The following is a 21,592-nucleotide window of genomic DNA, read 5'->3' on the forward strand; positions in this document are numbered from 1 at the left end:
CAAGGATATTTACCATCCTCCACCTGCCGCTACAGCCAGGGCGGAGACTTTCTCGACCTCGCTAGCTTCGCCTCCGTTCTTGCCTACGTTGCTCTCAACAGCACGGTATGTGGTACAAACCAGCTTGTCCAGCTCCACACTCGTAATCTCACTCCAGTGCTGCAGCATTTGGTGCACTTTCCGCCGATCGATACCATCGATCACATTGTCATCATCATGTGGTCCACAGTCGTCGCCGTTATGCATATCCACATCGCCATCCCCATCCGGACCACGCACATCTTCATCCTCTTTGCCTGAGTCTTCCGCACTCCAATAAGCCTCGTCAACCAGTCCCAGCCACTCCCTCTGCATCGGCAGGATCTCCTGCTCGGTACTACCATTCTCCACACCGGTGCCCCCTACTTGCCTCAAAGTAAGCACATCTCCAATTTTGATCTGTCCTCCACCATTCGTGCATCCGCCCGGACAAGCCATAACCTCCACATAGGCATAGTCCTGACCATCCGTACCGCCGCCAGCCTCAACACCGCCAGGTTTCCGTGCTCGACCCTTCCGCATAGCAGTAGAAGCAGCACCTGGCATTCGACTCGGTCGCGCGGGTCGTAGTTTTCTGACGAGGTTCTGAATATTGCGAAAACCGTAGTAGCGGGCTGCTTTGAAAAGGATTTCGCCGTTGGGTGACACCAGAGAGTATTCCACGACATCTGAATTTCGGCCTCGTTGAGTGCGGATTGAGGACTCAGGGTTTCGCCGTTGTTGGGTCTGAAGAATGTGGTGGAGGTAGCCGCCACTCGTACCGACTGTGTTAGTCGTATCTTTGTCTGCAAAACGCTTGTTGCTTCGTCGACCGAAGAGGAAGTCGTTAATGTGTGGATCTGGGAAGGCAGGTCTCATATGCTTGGGCAATGGCGTCCGTGGTAGACAAGGAAAACTGATGTTCCGGCTCTCGGCCAACATGAGCAGTTCGCGTGCTGTAATAACGCAGTCCACATCGCGCACTGCGTCGCCTTCCTGACCATGCCAAGTATGAGACGTGAGCTCGGCACGAGAAGCCTCGAGTTTCTTGTCAAAGCAGGGCATGATTGCCATATGCCAGATCTGGTCGGGCCTGACACCCAGTTTCTTCGACAGCACGGACTTCAGTAGGGTACCTGTCAAAGCCTGTGGAGACTTCAGCTTGCTGAGGTGAGGCAAGATGTATGGATGTGTCTTCTCGGCATAGCAGATCCAGCCAGGGCAAGCGGAGGTCAATACTGGACGTTTGAGGTCGTCGGAAGGAGTTTCGAGGGCCAGCTGTGCTTCGTCCGCAGCTGAGACCAGAGCGACTTCTCGCATCACGTTGGTGTCGACTACCCAGTTGAAGCCGGAGCCATGTATGCCTCCAGATCGTAAGCCATAGGGCCCGCTGAGTAGCTGGTTGATCACATGTCCAGCTTCTCGCTCCGAGACCTTGTATGTAGCCGCCAGACTGGCACGAGTCTGTGGCGAGACGGTTGCGACAAAGATCTTGCCATCATCTTGACCGACCACAGATGATCCATCTCCTGCTACCTTGATCTCTGCATGCCTGTCCAGAGTATCCAGGACCTCACTATGACTCTGCAGACTAACCAGCACAGCTTCTGCACTTGTAACACATCCCGAACAAGCCAGACAGTCCGTCAGAGATATCTGAGCGGGGGGAGGAGGCTGCGAGGCCTGTATCTTCTCCTCCGTAGTCACTTCGTAGGGATTGCCATCCTCGATAGGCTGCTGTTTGGGTAGTGTCTCGACCGGTTTGATGCACGCTACACCCGGGTTGATGAAGTCGTTCAGGTCGTCGGCGGACAGTATGGCGGACATACTGCAAGTCGGTAGCCTCGAGAAGGACACATGGATTATGCAGTCTCAGACGAGGGGATTGCTAGGATCATATGGCGAGCACTAGTACTTTGCTTGTGACATTTCTCAGCAAGAAACAATACACCTTATCCGCCACTGTAATCGATAGCGATCTCGGCCTCGCACCGCCACACCCGCAGCCACAGCAGCTAGAACTTCTTGCGCCTGACAAAGCCCTACTGTCGCATGCGCAAGAACCACGACATTACAAAACCACACACACCACCCTCAACAACCCACGCACCACCACCGCCAAAATGTCCCGCGAACAATACACCCCCCCCTCCCTCACCGCGCCCCAAAACATCACCACTGGCCCCGGCGGCAACACAACCTCGAACCCCAACACCACCTCGACCCAATCATCAGCCACGGCCTTCAACATCACCGGCTCAGGAAACTACGAAGACACGGCGCGACCAGTCCACTACCTCTGCGGCGACTGCGATGCCAAAGTCATTCTGCGGAAGAGTGACCCGATCAGGTGCAAGGAGTGCGGGTACCGGGTGCTGTACAAAGAGAGGACGAACCGGATGATTCAGTTTGAGGCGCGGTGAAGGAGGAATTACTTGACTTGACGACAGCGGTGATGGATATGGAACGCCTGCGATGAGGGCGGAGCAAGTGGCCAAGCGACTTGTTCTTGTCGTTGTACTGCGGCTTCCGCCTCGAGCCTACCTCACACATGAGCATATGCTAGCATCGACGACCGGATCTGCGATGAGACATCCTGAAGCACGATTTCTTTATGACGCTGCAGATTACGACATCATACGCACTGCTACACGACCGATCTGCCAAAGGCTTCAGTCCAAATCCGCGCTGGGCCTTGGGATTGATGGCGGATCCACCTCGCACGCTCCCTCTTCACAGCTGTGGTAATTCGCGAGGGCTTGCTTTCCGCCTGCTCGCAAACGGCACCTCTCAAGCAAGCGGGGGACTGGACATGGGCAACAGTAATTAGATTCAAGCTACTATCACAGGAATGCTAAAAAGAACATTCCCCTGCTCAGCAGTGGAAGATCATGCCCCATGCCTATGCCATATGCCTGCCGTGACTCATCAACTCCTAAAAGTCGCCTCATCCATGCCATGAAGTTGGGCTCAATTGAGCATTCAGCCACGCCCTGCCACTACGCCTTGCCACCACGCTCATCTGTTTTGTCATGTTTTCTTGCCCAAGTGCTCCGAACGCTCGTCATATGAAAACGAAGTAGCTCGCGCCACAATGCACGTTTCATTTCATCGCGCAACCCATCCCACGGAATCATGCTGAGAAAAGACCCATCAAGCACCCCTGAACGCATCAAATCGCTTATAAGTATACCCAATGAAAGGCAACGACAATGTGGAATCGTCTCCGCCATTGGTAGCGGCAATCTGTGCCTCCGTCTGTGCTCGCAACTGTGCCGAATTGTCTACCTGCGGGATCTCATCAATAGGGAAGTACTGTGTATCGACATTACTCTGCAGCTTCGGCTCGAAAGGTGCTCTGATCTTGCGTAGACTGTCCCAGTTCACTCCACGGAAAAAAGGATGTTGTTTCAGCTCCGCAGCGCCATTGACACGACCTAGACGATTCTGGCTGTCGCAGATGAGTGAGCAGATGAACGTTTGCGCGTCGTCACCGAGCTGTTGGTCAGGTGGGAAGTGTAAGTGGCGAGGCCAGTCGACGATTTTGCGGTAAGTATCATGTGGCTCTTCGGCGCAGAATGGAGGCCAGCCAATCAGGCATTCGAACATGATTGTGCCTAACGACCACCAATCACAGCCGAAATCATACCCTTTCCCGCTGAAAATCTCGGGGGCGATGTAGTCTGGTGTTCCGACGGTGGAATAGGCGAGCTGGCGACGAGATTTACGCCAAGTGTTGATCTGATTGCGATTGGAAACTGTGAGTTGGATCTGGTCGATGCTGACACTCTGCCGGTTCTGGGCGAGAGATTTGGGCCGACTCTGGGACATGAGTTGTTGGTAGTACGAGGCAGAATGTTCTTTACTGAAACCAGTGGAGAGACCGAAGTCGGTGAGTTTGATGTGGCCGCCACGATCGAGGAGGATGTTGTCGGGTTTGATGTCACTGTGGCCATGTCAGTCTTGCCAAGATACGACGATTTAAAGGAAAGGACAAACCGATGTATAAAGCCCAGCCTATGCACCGCCTCAATCGCCAGTGTGATTTCGGCCATATAGAATCGCGTGATATCTTCCGAGAAGATCTCATACTTGATGAGCATAGTCATCAGATCGCCTCCAGGTAGGAACTCCATCAGCATGTATAAGAAGGTCGAGTCCTGGAACGATGTATGCAACTTCACCAACCAAGGGCTGTCGGCATTGGCGAGGATATCGCGCTCGGCGCGAACGTGAGCGAGCTGATCCTTTTTATGCTGTGATCGAGATGTTAATATGGGCTTACTCGGCATACGATGCATGCCAGCAAAAGAACCACCAGCATGACGAGGATCAAGCTTACCATCTCAGCCTTGACCAGCGACTTCAATGCATAGATCTTGCCATCATGCTTCCGCTGCACCAGCTTGACTTCACCAAAAGCACCTTTGCCGATGATCTTGAGCGTGTTGTAGTTCTGCTGTCGCTCGCTCGTCCGCAGGAATCGTAGAAAGTTGGCTTCGGATTTGCGCATGGTGTTCTTCTTTTGCTCTTTACGAGCATCCGATAGCTCTCTCGAGCTAATAATGCCTTCCAGCTCCTTGGCTCTGTGGTCAGAAGTCAGCATACACAACATCACGCCCTTCCACGCTTGTCCGAATATACCTCTCATTCCTCGCCCTGGCCCTCTCGACGTTCTCCTTGAAAAATTCCTGCGTCAACATCTTCTGCAACTTCACTCTCTCGGTGATAGTGGTGGAATACTTCTCCGGATTCTTTGGTGGTGGCTCATCATCGTAGATACTCGGTCCCGAGGGCACTTGCTGTTGCTGCTGCTGTCCCGGCATAGGAGCATTGAGATAGCTTCCATACTGCTGCTGGGCCTGAGCAGCTGTCTGCCCCGCTGTCCTCGGCCTCTGCGGATTCGCAGGTGATGCCTGCCTCTGATACGGACTAGCGGATCGCGGTGTGTTGCCTCCCAAGTTCTGATGCTGAAATTGATGGGCCAAGCCATTGGTTGCGTCCGCGTAGCCACCTGGACTGCGGTAGCCCGCGCCTGCACCTGGTGTCTGAGCTCCCGAGGGCAAGTTGCCGTACTGCTGAAGGTTTGGTGTATTGTAGAAATACCCTTGGCTGTTGATGCCACTGGCAGCTTGTCCTGTGCCCCATACATCTTGCTGACCGAGCGGCTGGGGAAAGGTGGACGGTGTGGTAGGGAAAGCACGACCTTGCTCGGCGGCGAAGTTGGGCGAGTTGTTGTTGTTGAAGCCGAAGTTCAAGTGAAGGCGGTTGGGGTTACGAGCATCTTGTTGCCCGCCCTGCTGCTGCTGTTGTTGCTGCTGGCCCTGCTGTTGGTACGCCATGTTGGTGTGAGAAGTGGTATTGTTCTGTGCAGAAGCTGTTGTTAGTTCTAGCGTTGTAGAAGATGCACGCTTGGCACTCACATGATAGTCGACCAGCAACTCAGCTCAGTGGCTGTCTCGAAAAGTCGGGTGCTGCTGGACGGATGCTCAGAGCGCTCTCACCCGAGTCAGGGGGGTTGTGCTGTGGGTGAGAATGGCGGTGGACACTTGGAATGGACAAGGACCTGAATCGCTCCCTCCAATTGCAGTGGTAGTTCACTCGAGCTGGAGAGTAGTGCTTAGCCTAAACTTTGCTTTGAGAGGCTAACCACTCATCCTCAACTTCACTCGCCTTAACCTCAATCCTACTTCAAAGCGAGATGAACGACAGCTTCACCATTGAAATGGCCTCCCTCGCTTCTGGCTTTCCCGGTGCCCAAAAGTCCCCCACATCGCGTGCAAGGGCAACGGAAACAGGGGTTTCGGGCACGCTTCCGACCCATAACTTTAACCTTCTCCTGACCAGGGCCTCCTGGCAAGACGATATCATGTGAAAGACAGACAAGTCGAAGTGGAGTGCAACAATCGTCACACGAAAGAGGCAGCAAGCAGCCGCATGCAGAAGGCACAGCGCGGTACCAAACTGCTCGAACATGCACAGCAGACGCCACGCTCCAATGCAACACGCGAGGGTCATGTCTCGTGCAACGAAACACTGCACAATGATTCCAGAACAGAATTCCAGTGCTTCTCTATCCATCTAAGCCATAGGTCAAATCACTAGGCTCTGTATCGTACAACATGTAATGACTCCCGTCGACTCGCTATGCCAACCAAAACTCCCGCAGCGATTAGCATACCCATATCCTTAAATCCGTACCCACTACAACTTCTCAATCAACCCCTCCCCCCTCGTCCTCTCCTCCTCCACCAACGCCGCCAACTTCCTCATCTGCACCATCGCCGCATCCCTCTCCGTCTGTAACTCGGCAACCTCAAACTGACTCCTATTGACCCTCCGAACAACAACCTGCACATCATCCTCCGCCTCCCTCAGCAACTTCTCCAACTCCCTGACTTTCCTCTCCAACGCCTGCGTCCTGCTCGCCTCAGACAGCGTCGCCCCGCTCAGACGTTTCTTGCTGATCCGTGGCGATCTGGAGCCGGGCAAGAGAGGCGAATGTGCGGGCGAAAGTCTCTTGGCGTCTGGGATGGAGATGCGGAGGCGTTGGAGGGAGGGCGAGGTGGCTTCGGAGATCCGGCGGACTTCGGTTTCGTGGTTGCCGAGCATGGTCTCCGAATGCTGCTGTGCTTCGAGCACACTATCTTCCATTCCGGCCAATTTCCTCTGCATATCCTCGATCTGCCCTGTGGAGACCTTCTGTTCTTTCTCGCCCTTCTCGACCGCCTCAGCCAGACGATCGCGAAGTTGGACATTGGCCTGAACTTGTTCCTCCAGTCTGTCGGCAAGCTGTTCCATTCTCTGCGCCGAGCTCATCAAAGCTTGGGCATTAGATGGATCCACAGAAGCGGCACGCTGTCGATAGTCTTCTGCTGCTTCGCGGGCGTTATCGCGTTGATGTTCGGCGGAAGAGATGCTGAGTTTCATGTTGTCAGGCACGTCTTCATCATCACCGTAGTCGCTGCCGTAGCCTGAAAGAACGGAGTGGCGGTTCTTCTGCGTATTAGACTCTTGCAATAGATCTCTCAAACCCTTCGTTTCTTGCTCAGCGCGATCGAGATCCATCTTGACGCCAGACAAGCCCTTCTCATACTGCCACTTCTGCTCGAGAGCATCCTCGGTCCGTTTCCGCAAAGTCGTGACTTCGTCTTTCAGGAACGCAACTTCAGCATGGTAAGCAGTACGCTTCGGCGTGACCGTCTCAGCCTGCTGCTTCGCTCTTGTGAGCTTCTTCACCGCCCGCTCATGCTCCCGCTGTTGCTTCTCGTGCCTCGAGATCAACAACCTCAACGCCTTGTGCAGAGCATCGCGTTGATCCTCGATCTCCTTCACTGCCTCCGAGGATACCGGGCCTTGGTGTGCACTGACGGAGCCAGAGCGTTGTCGACCGCCACCCTCGGCACGATCCAGGACAGAGCCTGTTCGTGTGATAGACCCGCCACGCACGCTCCTGTTCCTAGCAAGCGAGTTCGACCTCGAAAGGCTCCCTCTTCCAACCACAGGTGACATCGGCACGCCCTCCTCGGCGATACTACCAAATCGAGCATTACTCTGCGCCTCCTTCAGCGCCGCCAATTCCTGCTGTAGTCGTGTATTCTCGTACATGATAGCCTGCACATCTCCTGCCTCTGCCTCCAGACCTTCGATGCGTGAGCGCAAATTCGGCACAGTCTCATCCCGAAGATTGTCCCTTTCATTCTGATGCTGCACCAGCTCCAGTTTTGTGGCACTGTACAGATCGCCGAAGCTATCTTTTGCTTGTCGTTCTTGCTCCATTCGTCTCCTCGACTCATCGAGATTTTTCTCGAGCTCCGTGACACGTTCATCCTCGTCAAAGCGCTTGTGTAGTTGCTCCTCAAGTGCATGTACAATCTGCTCTAGATCTCTCCTCCTCGCCAGCTCAGACTGCATGGTGGATGCCACGTCAACCTTGATCTGTGCCTTCTCCTGCTCTGCCTTGCGAAGCTTCGTCTCCATCTGCACGAGCCGTGCATCGGGATCTGTGACGGGATATCGTACACTGCTCGCACCAGAATCAGAGAAGTAGTCGCTGCTTCGTCGGCCTTCGGAGTTCGAACTTGGCATCTCAAGCGACAAGCGATATAGCTCGTCCTCAAGATCCATCTCACGCTTAATAGAGCCCGCTAGCTCGGAGCTGATCTGGTGCAGCTCCCGTTCCAGTTCGCGAACATGTGCATTGGTTTCGGGAGAACCGAGTAAGATGGGTGTATCAGGATTCTCAAAGTAGATCGAGTTGTCGTTGCGTGCATTGGCCTTCTGTATGTCCAGCCCAGACGGCGTAAGCCGAGTGGTAGACACCGAGCCCTCCATTGGTGACCCTGCAAAAGGCTTTGTGATGCCTGGCGAAGGCAATGGAGACAACGATCGATCGGAGAACGTCGTAGTAGGCGACTCGCTACCAGACCTCTGCGACGAGGATTTCCACCCGAAGAAGGCTCTCCTACCCGGTGACTTTAGTCTCTGATCCCGCAGTGAAGTAGGCTCAGAGAGTAAGGAGCTGTCAGAAAGTGTCCGCTGCACGCCGTCAAATTGCTGCAAGGTCATGCTAGGTGCCTGCTGTATATGCATTGAACGTCTTCCTCTTACTTCGTGCTCCACAGCTGAGTAGTCGGAACTGCTTATTGATGTCTTGGGCGCGTGGCTTCGTGCTTGGTCGTGAGCATAACGTGCGTTGACTGGGATGCTGGAGCGTCGGGAGGACCTGTTCGACGCGACTGCCTCGTTGTTAAGCAGGCGAGAGTCGATAGATTCGTTGCGATCGTGGCCGTGAGTGTATGGGTAGCTGTGGCTTGCCCTGTGTTTCGTCAGCCCACATTGAGTACCTCTGATAGCCACGGCGCGTAGCTACCTATCCTCCTGCTGTGCCGTGAAATCCTCCGTTAGAGGTGGAGACAACTGATTCAATAGTCCGTTCGGCTGCTGTGGTAGTGGACTGTCCAAGGAGAAGGGTCTAGATGATGGCTCTGCAAGCCTGGGCGATGCTCTCTCCGCCAGCGAGAAAGAGGCAGCTCGCGGCGAACGAGCAAGGGCGAAAGGCGGTGGTTTGCGCTTCGTCGTCGAGGGCGAGGGTACGGGTATACTGGATGCGAAGGACCGGAAGGAGGGGACCTGTATGTGGGCGAGCGACGACTGGGTTTTCAGTATCGCCGGCACTGCGTCTTCCTGCTCATAGGCATCATAGCCATGCGTGTCCTCTGCCGTATGTTCGACTCGAGACTCAGAGTAGTAGTCGTCGGCGCCAAAGGAAGAAGAACGAGAGTGCGACGGCGACCCCATGACCACTACCGCCTCCTTGGGACGGTCACGAGCAGATCCCAAGACAATCGAATAGCAGACAGCGGTGGCTCACGCCAGCCAGTAGACTTCGGCAACGGCCAACGCCCAAAGATGTGTTCCAAAAGCGACTCAGAAATCAAAGTCAGGAATAGCGGCCGAGTAGGCGATGATAGACATGGTCGATGCGCTGCTGCTGCTGCTGCCACTCTCGAAAGAGTATGGTGAGGGTGCACACGGACGGTACTTGGGCGATCGGGAGGGAGGGTCTCGGCAAGTGGGAGATGAGGGAGAGACAGACTCGGGTACTGTAGGGAGGGAGGATGAGAAAGGAGACCCTGACCGAGTCTCTCACAAACAAGTCAATTAGATGGTCAACGGCGCGTCTGCTCAGCGGACAATGTCAGACGGCTATTCGACAGCGGAGGAATGACGGACACTATCGCGTCTGCTCCTGCTTTGATCATGCAACTATCCACCCAGGCCTATAATCTCTTAGTAGGCCTCAGATTTCGTCCTCGAAGCGCTCTTTTTGACTCGGCGAGCGCGTACTATTCGCGCCAAATCCCCAGCCACTCAGGAGATTTTAACGTCGATCAGAGGCTATAGCGGGTAGCTCCGAAAGATGGCGTCAAAAGTACCCCTTGCTAGTAATGCTAGTCAGGTACGAGCAACGAATTGCACTTCTAGTCTCTGCACATTTCACAGTAATAATCACGATCATCACATGTCCATGTATACAGCGCTATGCGAGATGGATATCGGAGCAGGCGCACCAGTCAGCTTGTTGGAATGCCTGTCTATACAGCTATCATAGCTATCATAGCTATCTTGTCTATATTCCTCCATACCGCCACCTATAATACAACAGTCGCCCGCGTCAATTGCAATGCGACCACGTGCTTGCCTTTGCTAAACGAGATCAGGACTGTTTGCCGTCCAAGTCTGCGTAGAACTCCCACCCGAAGTTTTTGGAGGGATCATTGAACCTCAACTTCTTATCCAACGCATCGATCTTCTCGACATCTTCCTGCTCAAGCTTGAAGTCGCCCTCGAGATTCGCCTGGATCCTGCTCTCTGTCTTGGACTTCGGGATGACCTGAAAAAACATCACGAATCAGTACCTCAAAGGCTCAGGTCAACATCACGCATGCAACTCACCGTCCGCTCGTGAGCGATACCCCAGGCCAGTGCAGCCTGCGCGCCAGTCTTCCCATACTTCTTTCCCACCTCCACCAATACGGGATCATCCATTAACTTGCCCATATCCTCACCCTTCGAATACACCGGGTTCTGATTGCCAAACGGTGAATACTGCGTCACATGAATACCCTTCTGTTTGTGCCACTCCACAAAGGCCTTCTGCGAAAGATAAGGATGACATTCCATCTGATGCGCCGCCGGCACCACAGTCGTCTCCTTTAGTAGCCTCTCCACTTCCGATTTGCTGAAGTTCGAAATGCCGATCGCTCTCGCTTTGCCCTTTTTGAAGCAGGATTCCATGGCCTTGTACGTGTCAACGTAATCTGCTGATCCTGTTTGCACATTCCCAGCGTTGTCCTTTGGGAACATCTTGCTGCCGTCTTTGAAGGCTGAAGGCCAGTGCATCAAATACAGATCCACATAATCAGTTCCTAGATCCTTCAGCGAGGCATCTAGTGCCGGCTCCACGGAAGCAGGGTCGTGACTGTTGTTCCATAATTTCGTGACTAAGAAGATATCTGATCTTGGCACACCCGACTTCTTTATCGCAGCTCCTACGGCGGGCTCGGTGCCGTAGATTCGAGCGGTATCAATATGTCTGTACCCACACTTCAGTGCTGCTGTGACAGCCGGCTCTTGTGCTTCCTTGTCCTGCCATGTCCCGAAGCCGATCGCAGGGACGGAGGCGCCAGTGTTGAGCTTGAAGGTCGTGCTTGCGGATGCTGATGTCGATGCAGCCCGGATGGGAGTCTTCACAGCATGCTGGGAGGAGAGCTGTTGGGAGACTGCAGCGACCCGATTAATAGCTGAAGAGAGGGCACGGTTGGACATGTTGAGATGTGATAGAGAAATGACAATATATAAGTTGTGAAAAGAATAGAGCCGCGTTCGCAACTTTACTTTTCTTTCATTTATGTCTGATGGTGACGTTATCTGTGGTGACATTTTGATGATCGATCACTGTCGTCGGTCATCTTTGAGCCGAGGTGGACTTCGGCATCCAACCCACGAGGATATATTCTATCTAACCTTAGGTGGATCCGCCTGCTCCAGAAGGACTGTGACGGGCACCACTTAGAACCGTAGACGATAGCAGGCCGGCGAACGATCAACACTTTATAAGTCGCGACAATAATGGTTTCGCTGCGGTAACAAGCTTCAAGCCATTGGTATTTCCGCCGTGTACCCCAGACGGCAACAGGAAGGAAGTCGGCACGGATGATCCACATCGACTTCTACGGGCTACGCGCGGTGTGAAAAGCTCGAAAGTAGTAGCGACAGGGCGGGCTATTACCTAACAAACTATACGGCTATGCATTTCGTACGAGCGGGCAGCATGACTCCTAAGATGTTGTACATCGTAAGAACGATGCACCATACATCGCCAATTCCCGCCACCTTCCCGACGTGAAGCTGGAAACCGAGGCCGTGACATCACCAGCAGATCGCCATCAGTTCGTCCAAGATGAAGACGTCCCAGTCGAATAGCAGCGATGATGTCAAGACCGAACGCGAAAGAACATCGCCATCTTCGGACCATAAAGCTTCCATCTCAAGTAATCACGAAGACTCACCGACGAACGAGACTCTCGCCTCCACCGCCGAGAAACAGCCCGCACCCTCATCCACCCCAGCGCCACCACCCAATGGCGGCTACGGCTGGGTCTGCACAATCTGCTGCGCCCTGATCAACGCCCACACCTGGGGCCTGAACAGCAGCTACGGAGTCTTCCTCGCCCACTACCTGGCCAACAACACCTTCCCGTCCGCCACACCCTTGGACTACGCCTTCGTAGGCTCCCTCAGCATCTCCTGCGCCATGCTCGTCTCCCCCCTCGCAACCTACGGCGTCCGTATCCTCGGCACGAAACCAACCTTGTTCATCGGGATCGTGTTCGAAACCCTCAGTCTAATAGGCGCCTCCTTCGCCACCAAGATCTGGCACCTCTTCCTCAGCCAAGGGATCTGTTTCGGGATCGGCATGGGATTCCTCTTCATCCCCTCCGTCGGTATAGTCCCGCAATGGTTCACGACCAAGCGCTCGCTAGCAAACGGCTTCGCAACCTGCGGATCCGGCCTAGGCGGCCTAACCTACTCCCTCGCCACGGGCGCCATGATCAAAACCATCGGTCTCCCCTGGGCCTTCCGCGTCCTCGGAATCGTCGCCTTCGCCGTAAACACCATCTGCACGATCCTGCTCAGAGACCGCAACAAAATCATCGGCGCCTCGCAACTCGCCTTCGACACCAAATTGTTCAAACGACCCGAATACCTCCTCGTCAACTTCTGGGGCTTCTTCAGCCTGCTGGCCTACGTCGTCCTCATCTTCAGCTTAGCAAACTACGCCAACGCGATCGGCCTCAGCGCCTCCCAAGCCTCCCTCATCTCCGCCCTCTTCAACTTAGGTCAAGCGCTCGGTCGACCGCCCATCGGATACTTCTCCGACTCTATAGGGCGGCTGAACATGGCAGGCCTGATGACCTTCCTCGCCGGCCTCTTCGCCCTCATCATCTGGATTTTCTCCCACAGCTACGGCGTTCTGATCTTCTACTCCCTGATCGGCGGCACCGTGGCCGGAACCTTCTGGTGTACCGTAGCGCCCGTCACAGCCGAAGTGGTAGGGTTGCGAGATGTCCCCGCCGCATTAAATCTCATCTGGCTGTTCATCGTCTTACCCAGCACCTTCAGCGAACCCATAGCCCTGGAGATCGTGGCCGGGACGGGCAGTTATTTGGGAACGCAGCTCTTCACAGGCTTCATGTACATCGCTGCGGCAAGCTGTATCCTGTTCCTTCGCGGCTGGAAAATCGGCGAAATGAATGAATTAGCTCGACTCAAAGGGCAAGATGCAGAGCAGATCGATGCCGTAGCCGCGGAGGATGAGAAGGATCATGTGGATCTGGCGAGGGCGAAGGGTAGAACAGGCATACTCGCGAACTGTATGGTCTGGCGGAAAGTGTAATGTAATAACGTTGTCATGAATCGAACTCCTGTGCCTGCGAAACAAACCGCTCATATCCATTGATCTCTATCAATTATGAAGAATGCCGTAATGCTACAAAAAGTCGTGCGACACAGGATAAGATGCTCGCTCCTCAAACTCCGATCGTCTCTCAGTCCGCTCGCTCGCTCGTACGCAAGGAAGAAATCTCATGGATCATCAGACAAGTTCAAAAGTCAAAGCAGAGACATATCGCCCAGAAGCCACACGGTCGCGCGCAGGGGACCAGCAGAGACTGAAGTCTTTAAAAGAGCACCCCTCGCCCCTCATCTCACCCCAGCCCACTCACCAAAACATTCTCCACCACAAAATCCTCCCTCAAGGACGAAAAGCCGCCGGGCCCCCCCCCCTCCCCCCCCCTCCATCTCTCACATCTCTCACAACCTCAAACAATCCAAAATCGTCTGCGCCATATTCTTATACTGCCACGTCCCCCCCTCCAACTTCTTAAACTGCACCCCATGCAACCCAATCAACGGCACTTTCACCACGAAAATCTCAAACTTCAACACCATACTGCTCCCCAGATCCGTCTGGACGTGCGTGCTCGTCTCGCCCGCGGCGCGGTTGGCGTTGCTGTCCCGATCTCTATCTCGGTCATAGGGGCGTGGCCGTCGGGGCTGCTCCTCGTCGGATTCATCCTCTGTGTTTTCGTAGCTTGTGGGATCCGTGGGACGTTGGGGAGGTTTCATGCTCGTGCTGCCGCCGCCGCCGCCGCCGCCGCCTCGGGGGTTGGGCGGTTGTTGCTGGGACTGCTGTTGCTGGGCGCGGAAAGCATCCCGCTCAGCGTTATTCTGTCTGTTGAACCCTCCAAAGGAAATCTTCCGTCGATGATTCGTGGCATCAGTTGGCGGCGGCGGACTCATAACCGCACTATCCTCATTTCCCCCTCCTCCCGCTCCACCACCAGCACCAGGTTTGATCGAAGGCGCATGTCTACACCTAAACCCGCCCTTGATCTCCGAAAACTCGACTCCCAATCTCGAAAGAACTCTGATAATATCCGCTCGGATGAAATGAATGGGTTTACTGCTCGTGGTACTCACGCTGAAGACGCCCTTCAAGTACACGGGTTTGAAGCCCGTCGGGCTATTACTCCCCGCGTTCCCACCCCCCTCGAGATCCTCCTGCTGTTCTAGGATATCTCGATCCGTTTCCTCGGGGACATCGGCAGTTCGTCCTGTGTCTCCACGGCGAAGTGTGCGGCGGGCTTGCATGCTCTCTCTTCTGCCGTGACCGAGGGATTTGGTGCGGGAGGCTATGCTGCCCATGCCGGCGCCTGCCATAGGTGGATTAGGCGTCTCGGCATCGGAAGCAGCATCGCGACTTGCCCCAGGTTGTGTCTTAGGTGTGTCGCGGCTGTCGTGGCTGCTGGAGGAAGTCATGGGTGGTCGCATGGAAGTGCCCTCCGAAACCCCACGTCTAGTGAGCCGTCGTCGCACATCGCTAGAGTTCACACTGATAGATCGGCCCAGCCCATGTATTCGTGAAGACTTCTCGCTAGCACCATCCCCAGTCATAGGCGGAGTGAGAAGTGATCCCGCGGCCTGTCCAGCAGGCTCCACGGGCTTCTCTGCCTTCTCCGCCTTCTCCTTCTCCGATCGATAGCCAGTAGGTGTGGGATCCCTATCACGCGTTCTACGCACGCTGAAACTCTTCCTCGGCGTGTCAGACGGAGCGAACACAGCCAATGAAGGAGGCGGATGCGACCTATCTCCCCGTGATGGTCGATCGGTAGCCGGTTCCTTCGACCGTCTCGTACTAAGTCTACGCAGGAGACTGGTGGCTGCGCTCTCCTTTCTTGCAGGCTGTGGTGCTTGTTGGTCGGTGTTGGGCTCCACGATAGCCGGGTTCGTCGGTGAGGGTGCGGTATTGACGTTGAGATTCTGCATGGCGTCTTGAATATCATCTTCGCCTTGTGTGCGGGCGCGTGGGCGTGTTCGGCCGCCCGTCGGCTTCTCACCTGGCATCTCGTATGATGCTGCGTTCGTGTATGCTGCGGGTGGCGCCGGCAGATCTGGCAATGCGAGTGGCTTCTCGCCCGGACTTTGTGGTATGGCCAGTGCGCCAGGGTTGTTCTCTCGGGCTTCTCGTTCCTGCTTCTCCAGGGCGAGGTAGTATACCGAGATCAGAGGATGGAAAGCATTGATCGGATCATTACCAAGCTGCACAGCCTCCATAGATGGCGTGTTGAGCGTGTCTCTGCTTGTAGTCGAGTTGCGCCGCTTGTAAAAGTCAAAGACACCTCGCTTGCGTTCCTGGTCCGGTATCTGCTGTGCATTCCGTCTCTCCTGCATCCGCACCGCCCGTTGATAGTCCTCCGAAGCGATCAATTTATGCAGCTCATCCGAAATATACTCCGCAGAACCAAAATCAAATCCAGTCATCTTGTCAATCACCGCGTGATCCAAAGGCAACTGGATCGGCTTCCTCACCGGCAGGAAGTTATCCGGAGGCCCATTAAACCCCTTGACCATCCACGGATGACTCATGATCTCCTGCAACGTCGCTCGCTCCTGGGGGTTCGTATTCAGCATCCTGGCAATCAGACCCCGGCACTCAGGGGTCAACCAAGGCGGGTACTCGACATTGCCCCTTTTGATCTTGGCGTGCAGCTGCGGCATCGACTGGTCGTCAAAAGGCACCTTACCACACACCAGAACGTACAGCACGATGCCGAAACTCCAGACGTCCACTTCGGGACCGGTGTACTGTTTCGCCTGAAGCAATTCCGGCGCGGCAAAATACAGCGAGCCGCAAAAGGTCTTCAGATGGGAGCGCGGAGAAAATAGATTCGACAAGCCGAAATCGATGATCTTGATGTCGCCGTTCTTGGAAATTAGGATGTTTTCGATCTTGAGATCACGATGCACGATACTGTTGCGGTGACAGTAATCCAACGCACTCGCGATCTGACGTCCAAACTTCCTCGCTTGCTTCTCCTTCAGTCGGCCATGGGAGATGATGTAATCCAGCATCTGCCCGCCATTCACATATTCAAATAGCATGTACCAGTGGTAGTTGGTGCGTAACACATCGCGCATGCCGCAGATATAGGGGTGGTCGACTAGAGTGACGATGGCTGCCTCGCGAGCTGTGCGCACCTCTTTCGATCGGTCGGCGCGGTCGCGCTCGGCTTGGCTGTGGTGTTCGCCGTCTGTGCTGCCTCGGGGGACGATCTTGACCGCCACTTGCTCGCCGGTCGCTTTATTTCGCGCCAGCTTCACCTTGCCCATGCTGCCTGCTCCGATGGTCTTGCCCAGGTCCCAATGGCCCGTCGTTGCATCGATGGTCGTCCGTCTTCGCAAGTTGGAGTTGGTGGTGGTGGTCTGGGTTGTGGAGCGACTCTGCTCTGTCGCGATTGAAGGTGGGCCGCCATCGGAGCTGGGGGCGGGGGTTGGTTGGTCGGCATATCGCGATTGGGTGCGCGCGTGACCCGAAGACTGCCTCATCGATTCTGCTCTGGTATGTGTGGGGGCGGACGATGATGTTTGCGAGGTCGAGGCTGATCGGCGTGGGGAGGAAGGTGCGACGGGGCGGGTGGTGGTGCTCTGAGCGCGGTGTAGTCGGTCCTGCTGCTGCGCTCCGTTGCTGTAGGCTGGCGGCGGAGGTTGCTGGCGGCGCGAGGGCGTGCGAGGCAGTGTCGTCGGTGCTGCTGTCGACATGTCTTCCGTATATACCTAATCCTCTTCACGTGTGCTGTGACTGACTTTCACGACACCCTCACGCCCGTATCTACGCCAGCTTGTGTCGGCAGGATAACAGGATAGCATGGGATTGACCGTGCTTCACTCTGCCCGCTAATAGTCGCTCACGATTGTGTAACACGTGGGATACTGTAGGAGCCCAAACCCAAAAAGTGTCGTGTTCAATGTCCATAATCTGCTTAGGTTCACGCATCCCCAAGGAGAGTACCAGTTCCGCGCCCGCAATCAGGCTTCAGGTCGATCTTCGGTCGACTATACGTATATACTGACCCATACATACACTTTGAAACGAGAAGGCGTTGCAATCACAATCGATAGGAGATGGATGATAACTTCAGATGCACACAGACCAGTTTGCTCCCGATCGTTGTTCTACTAATCCCACCTACCGTGAGACATCGCTGACAAGACTGCCGGCTATTACAACCAAAGGACCTGAGAAGTACGTGCTGATTCATGCTAGGCATGAGGAAGGCATTAACACTACATCCCACAATCACCCAATCACCCAATCACTCAATCACAACAACAACAACAGTAACCTCCCCTGTCAACCCATCCTAACCTCACGTCCCCGCCGGCGGAGCAGCAGTATAAGTAGTACTCACCCCCGCCGGCCGACTCGCCACCCACCCATTCGACCCTCCACTCGGCGTCTGCGTCCCCGCCACCGAATCAAACATATCACAAGACAAATACCCCTTATTCGCGAACCCGATGGCCACACATCGGGGCTGCTTATCGCAGGCATTGAGACAGTCGTCGAGCGATTTGACCGAGTTGTTTTCCAGGATTATCGAGCCGAGGTAGTTTTTGCCGCCCTGGAGGTTGTAGGGGTTGGTGTAGGAGTCGGTGCAGAGGGTGCTGGGGGAGGTGAAGGGGACGGCGCTGCAGGCGGGGAGGGTAGTGGCGGTTGCGGATGGGGAGGTGGTGGAAGATATGGTTGTTGGGGTGGTTGTTGAGGACGAGGAAGTGCTGGTGCTGCTGCTGCTTGGCGTTGGCGTGCTTGTTGCGCTGCTACTACTGCTCGATGTTGTCGGCGAAATGATTGCGGCGCTGCTGCTGCTAGGTGATGTAGGCAGAACTGTCATCGCACTGCTACTACTGGTGCTTGCCAGGCTCGAGCTAGTCATTAGTGAGCTGGTAGACGTAGAACTACTGCTACTGCTGACCGGTATGCTGACACTCGTAGTGACTGGCCCGACACTAATCATCATCGCCGTAGGAGAGCTCGTCGACTCCGGCGCAAAGCTAAAGAAAGTCGGAGAACTGCTCGCAGAGCGCTGTTGACTAATAGTCGAGCTCGACACGCTGCTCATCGGAGCGAAGGTGAAAGTCGTCCGCACACTGCTTGTCGAAGACGATATCTGCTGACCAGACGAAGTAGAAGTTGATGTACTAGCGAGAGTCATTGCGGAAGTAGTAGTTGTCGTAGAGGTCCAGTCCGTCTGTCGACTTGTTTCTATGGAACTTGACGTCGAGCCCTGACTTGGAATTGAAGCAGCTGACGCGCTTGTGGGTGACGAGAAGCCAAATTGTCCTTGACTCGATGTCGATATCGGGCCCGTGTTCGCAGTCGACTGTCCCACAACCGACGACGCCTGACCCAGCGACGAGGTCTCCGTACTCGAAGAAGACGACACCGTGAAAGAAACAGTAGCAGTACTCTCCGTCGTCGACGACTCCCCCAAACTCTCACTAGCCCCACCACCACCACCACCACCCAACGGCACCAAACCCTCAAACCTCTCAACATTAATCCCCACCACCCCTCCCAGAAATGGCGCCATAGCACTAACATCCGCAAAAGCCGAGCAAGCCTCCGCCGCAAGACTGATAGCCTGACACGAAGCAATCGCATTGCATTCCCTCAAGCACGCATTCAACGCCGTTTCGCTCGCGCTGGCTTGTCTGTCGCGAAGAAGTTTGCCGGAGGCAGGGGTGTGGATGATGTTGCCGATTAAGGTTAGGTTGTATCGGAGGGTGTAGGTTTCGTTGTCCTCCGTGAAGGTTGTGCCGAAGTCGTTTGAGGGGGTGGGTGTCGTGCCTGAAGAGGTGGCGGCGGGTGTGGTAGATGGGGAAATGTGGGAAAAGGCGGACGATTGAGTAGCATTCGTGCCAAAGTCAAAGGGCGTGATGCAAACGGGTACGGTGACCGTAACGACTATAGTGCACGATCGAATTGAATCAGCCCCGTCCTCGTCTTCATCCTTTGCCACTCGACTCGCCGATTCCTGCGTGCTTACCCGGCGCCGCCTGTTGTTGTTGTGCCATCGTCATCGCCGCCATCAAGCCTGGCACAACCACGGTCAAAAATCGTCTTTGAGCCATCTGCGACACCATGATCTCTCCCCAAATCACTCACGTAAATCATGGAGTGCGGTCGAAGCAAGCGTCAAGCGCGCAGTGCACTACAAGTCCGGCCCGACATACCGGTACACAACAACAGACATTTGCATTCCTCGCATATTAAGTCTACCTTGGCACATGGCTTGGCGTGGCAGGTCAGAGACGTGTACGAACCAGGTCGATAGCGTTCATTCGTGATATCTGTCATAATTATCGCAAGTCACCTCTCCTCTGGCTGAACCGACCTCGCACTCTCTCTCTCTCTCTCACTCTCTCTTCATGGAGGGAGGGAATCAGCACAACAGTGTTGCTGGCAGACAATGCGAGCACTGGTGGAAAGAGTCTTTGCAGAAGGGCGACCGTGAGGGCGTCGCGGAATACTTGTCGAAATGAGATCGTCACTGCATGTTGCCATGCTCTCATACATCTGGCCCAATGTGCGCTTGCGAGGACGATCGTACGCTCGGTCGATGGTCGTGTCTCGTCATTTATAGACACGATCTCCCTCCCTTTCAAAGGCACGCAGATCTCGACACCAGTGTATCGTCTCAGTCCCTTTTTCTATCAACAATTTCTCTCGGTCGGGGTGGCGAAGCAGTGGTTCTGCATGAATACGCAGCAGTATCCATATAATACCTTCTCATGAACTCCCACCTCTTCCACTTCACCCCTGCGTCCGCCGAATATACTCCGCACTCTTCACCGTCGCCGCTGGGCCCCCGGAAGCCTTCAAAGCATCCTCATACCGCTTCTTCAAACTCTCCTCAAACTCCACATCATCCTCCTCCTCCATGCCCGTCCCCATCTCGTGATCCGGATCCTCCAGTCCATCATCCTCATCAGCCTCCATCTCCTCCACATCCGACACCGTCTCAGGCCCCTCCTTCGCAATCCTCCCACCATTCCCACTCTTAGCATACTTCCCCGTCCCCTTAGCTTTAGAAGAAACACCCATATCCCCCATCATCCTCCTGACCTCCTTCTCCCTCATCTCAGCCTTCATCCCATCCATATCCCTCCTCCGCCTCTCCAATTCCGGCTGATACTCCCTCTCAAACTCTTGTCTCTTCCCCTCCACCGCCTCGAAAAACCTCTCCACCCCATCCCCAGTCATCGAGCTCACGCCAACGACACTAAGCGCATTATAAAACTCCTCCAACACCAAACTCATACTATTCAACAACGACCCCATATACCCCGCCCCACCACTCCCACCTCTCATCTCCACCTCCTCCTCCTCCGCCCGCAAAGCAGCCTGGAACGCCTCAAAATCTCGCATCCACTCCACCGCCTCCCCCTCGTCCTTCACATCCGTCTTGTTGAAGACCAGGATCATGGGAAGGCGGGTCTTGTACAGGATGCTGATGGCGTAGAGCATATTGCTCATGAAGGTCGAGGTGCTGGCGGTCGTGCGCGGGGTATCGATGATATAGGCTAGGACGGTGGGGAAGGAGGAGGCGAGGGAGGAGAGGAGGATTTGGCCTGAGGCGGACCAAACGAAGACTTCGATTTGGCCGGGGGTGTCGAGGAGGATATGGGATGGGAGGGATTTCGGTGGGGTGGTGGTGTCTGTTGTTTGTGGTGGTGGTTGTTTGGAAGGTAGACACCGCTTCTCTAGTAATCCCATCACCTGATCGATCTTCGTACTGAATAAATTCAAGCTGGTGAGGATGCCGCCGTTGGGGCCCAGGTTGTATTGTTTCATGACTTCCTTGTAGTTGACGCTGTCGCGGATGTCGATGTTGCTTTCGAAGGGCACGCTGCGAACGGCAGGGTCGAGGTTCACGACGTAGGGCGGGGCAGTGGTGGAGGGGGATTGTTGGTGGAGGGTGTGGAGGTGGGCGTTGATGCGTTGCATGAAGGTGGTTTTGCCGGAGCCGGCCATGCCTACGCAGACGATGGCGACGGGGGTTGGTTGGGTGGAAGACATGGTGAGGGCGGTGTGGGTAGGCCGGAGCCTGTGTTGGCTGTGTTTTGTGTTCTTCTGTGTATCGAGGATGATGGTTTGTGTCGAAGT

The 21,592-nt window shown here is 55.0% G+C and overlaps 8 protein-coding genes across 8 annotated transcripts; 1 reads left to right on the forward strand and 7 right to left on the reverse strand.

Moving 5' to 3' along the window:
* Window positions 1–9: 9 nt before the first annotated feature.
* NAR1 (Cytosolic Fe-S cluster assembly factor nar1) lies at window positions 10–1,845 on the reverse strand (the record flags this gene model as incomplete). Its single annotated transcript, XM_064834661.1, is given in 2 exon segments — window positions 10–1,602; window positions 1,615–1,845. 2 exon segments carry the CDS (start codon window positions 1,843–1,845, stop codon window positions 10–12), a joined length of 1,824 nt encoding a protein of 607 aa, XP_064697532.1.
* A 1,326-nt stretch (window positions 1,846–3,171) lies between these two features.
* Window positions 3,172–5,360, reverse strand: CBK1 (Serine/threonine-protein kinase; the record flags this gene model as incomplete). The annotated part of the gene is made up of 4 exons (XM_064834662.1): window positions 3,172–3,964; window positions 4,018–4,274; window positions 4,361–4,604; window positions 4,663–5,360. 4 exons carry the CDS (start codon window positions 5,358–5,360, stop codon window positions 3,172–3,174), a joined length of 1,992 nt encoding a protein of 663 aa, XP_064697533.1.
* Window positions 5,361–6,222: 862 nt separating this feature from the next.
* On the reverse strand, window positions 6,223–9,318 carry LTS14_001955 (uncharacterized protein; the record flags this gene model as incomplete). The annotated part of the gene is made up of 2 exons (XM_064834663.1): window positions 6,223–8,836; window positions 8,891–9,318. 2 exons carry the CDS (start codon window positions 9,316–9,318, stop codon window positions 6,223–6,225), a joined length of 3,042 nt encoding a protein of 1,013 aa, XP_064697534.1.
* A 919-nt stretch (window positions 9,319–10,237) lies between these two features.
* Window positions 10,238–11,349, reverse strand: LTS14_001956 (uncharacterized protein; the record flags this gene model as incomplete). The annotated part of the gene is made up of 2 exons (XM_064834664.1): window positions 10,238–10,414; window positions 10,477–11,349. The coding sequence occupies 2 exons, from the start codon at window positions 11,347–11,349 to the stop codon at window positions 10,238–10,240; spliced, it is 1,050 nt and encodes a 349-aa protein (XP_064697535.1).
* Window positions 11,350–11,854: 505 nt separating this feature from the next.
* On the forward strand, window positions 11,855–13,480 carry LTS14_001957 (uncharacterized protein; the record flags this gene model as incomplete). The annotated part of the gene is made up of 2 exons (XM_064834665.1): window positions 11,855–11,878; window positions 11,963–13,480. The coding sequence occupies 2 exons, from the start codon at window positions 11,855–11,857 to the stop codon at window positions 13,478–13,480; spliced, it is 1,542 nt and encodes a 513-aa protein (XP_064697536.1).
* Window positions 13,481–13,896: 416 nt separating this feature from the next.
* On the reverse strand, window positions 13,897–17,184 carry KIN2 (Serine/threonine-protein kinase; the record flags this gene model as incomplete). The annotated part of the gene is made up of 1 exon (XM_064834666.1): window positions 13,897–17,184. The coding sequence occupies one exon, from the start codon at window positions 17,182–17,184 to the stop codon at window positions 13,897–13,899; it is 3,288 nt and encodes a 1,095-aa protein (XP_064697537.1).
* A 608-nt stretch (window positions 17,185–17,792) lies between these two features.
* LTS14_001959 (uncharacterized protein) lies at window positions 17,793–19,500 on the reverse strand (the record flags this gene model as incomplete). Its single annotated transcript, XM_064834667.1, has 2 exons — window positions 17,793–19,390; window positions 19,473–19,500. 2 exons carry the CDS (start codon window positions 19,498–19,500, stop codon window positions 17,793–17,795), a joined length of 1,626 nt encoding a protein of 541 aa, XP_064697538.1.
* Window positions 19,501–20,239: 739 nt separating this feature from the next.
* LTS14_001960 (uncharacterized protein) lies at window positions 20,240–21,505 on the reverse strand (the record flags this gene model as incomplete). Its single annotated transcript, XM_064834668.1, has 1 exon — window positions 20,240–21,505. The coding sequence occupies one exon, from the start codon at window positions 21,503–21,505 to the stop codon at window positions 20,240–20,242; it is 1,266 nt and encodes a 421-aa protein (XP_064697539.1).
* Between the last annotated feature and the right edge of the window lie 87 nt (window positions 21,506–21,592).

The sequence above is a fragment of the Recurvomyces mirabilis genome (assembly GCF_035927965.1).
Source record: "Recurvomyces mirabilis strain CCFEE 5264 chromosome Unknown scaffold_4, whole genome shotgun sequence".
Classification (NCBI taxonomy): Eukaryota; Fungi; Ascomycota; class Dothideomycetes; order Mycosphaerellales; family Teratosphaeriaceae; genus Recurvomyces; species Recurvomyces mirabilis.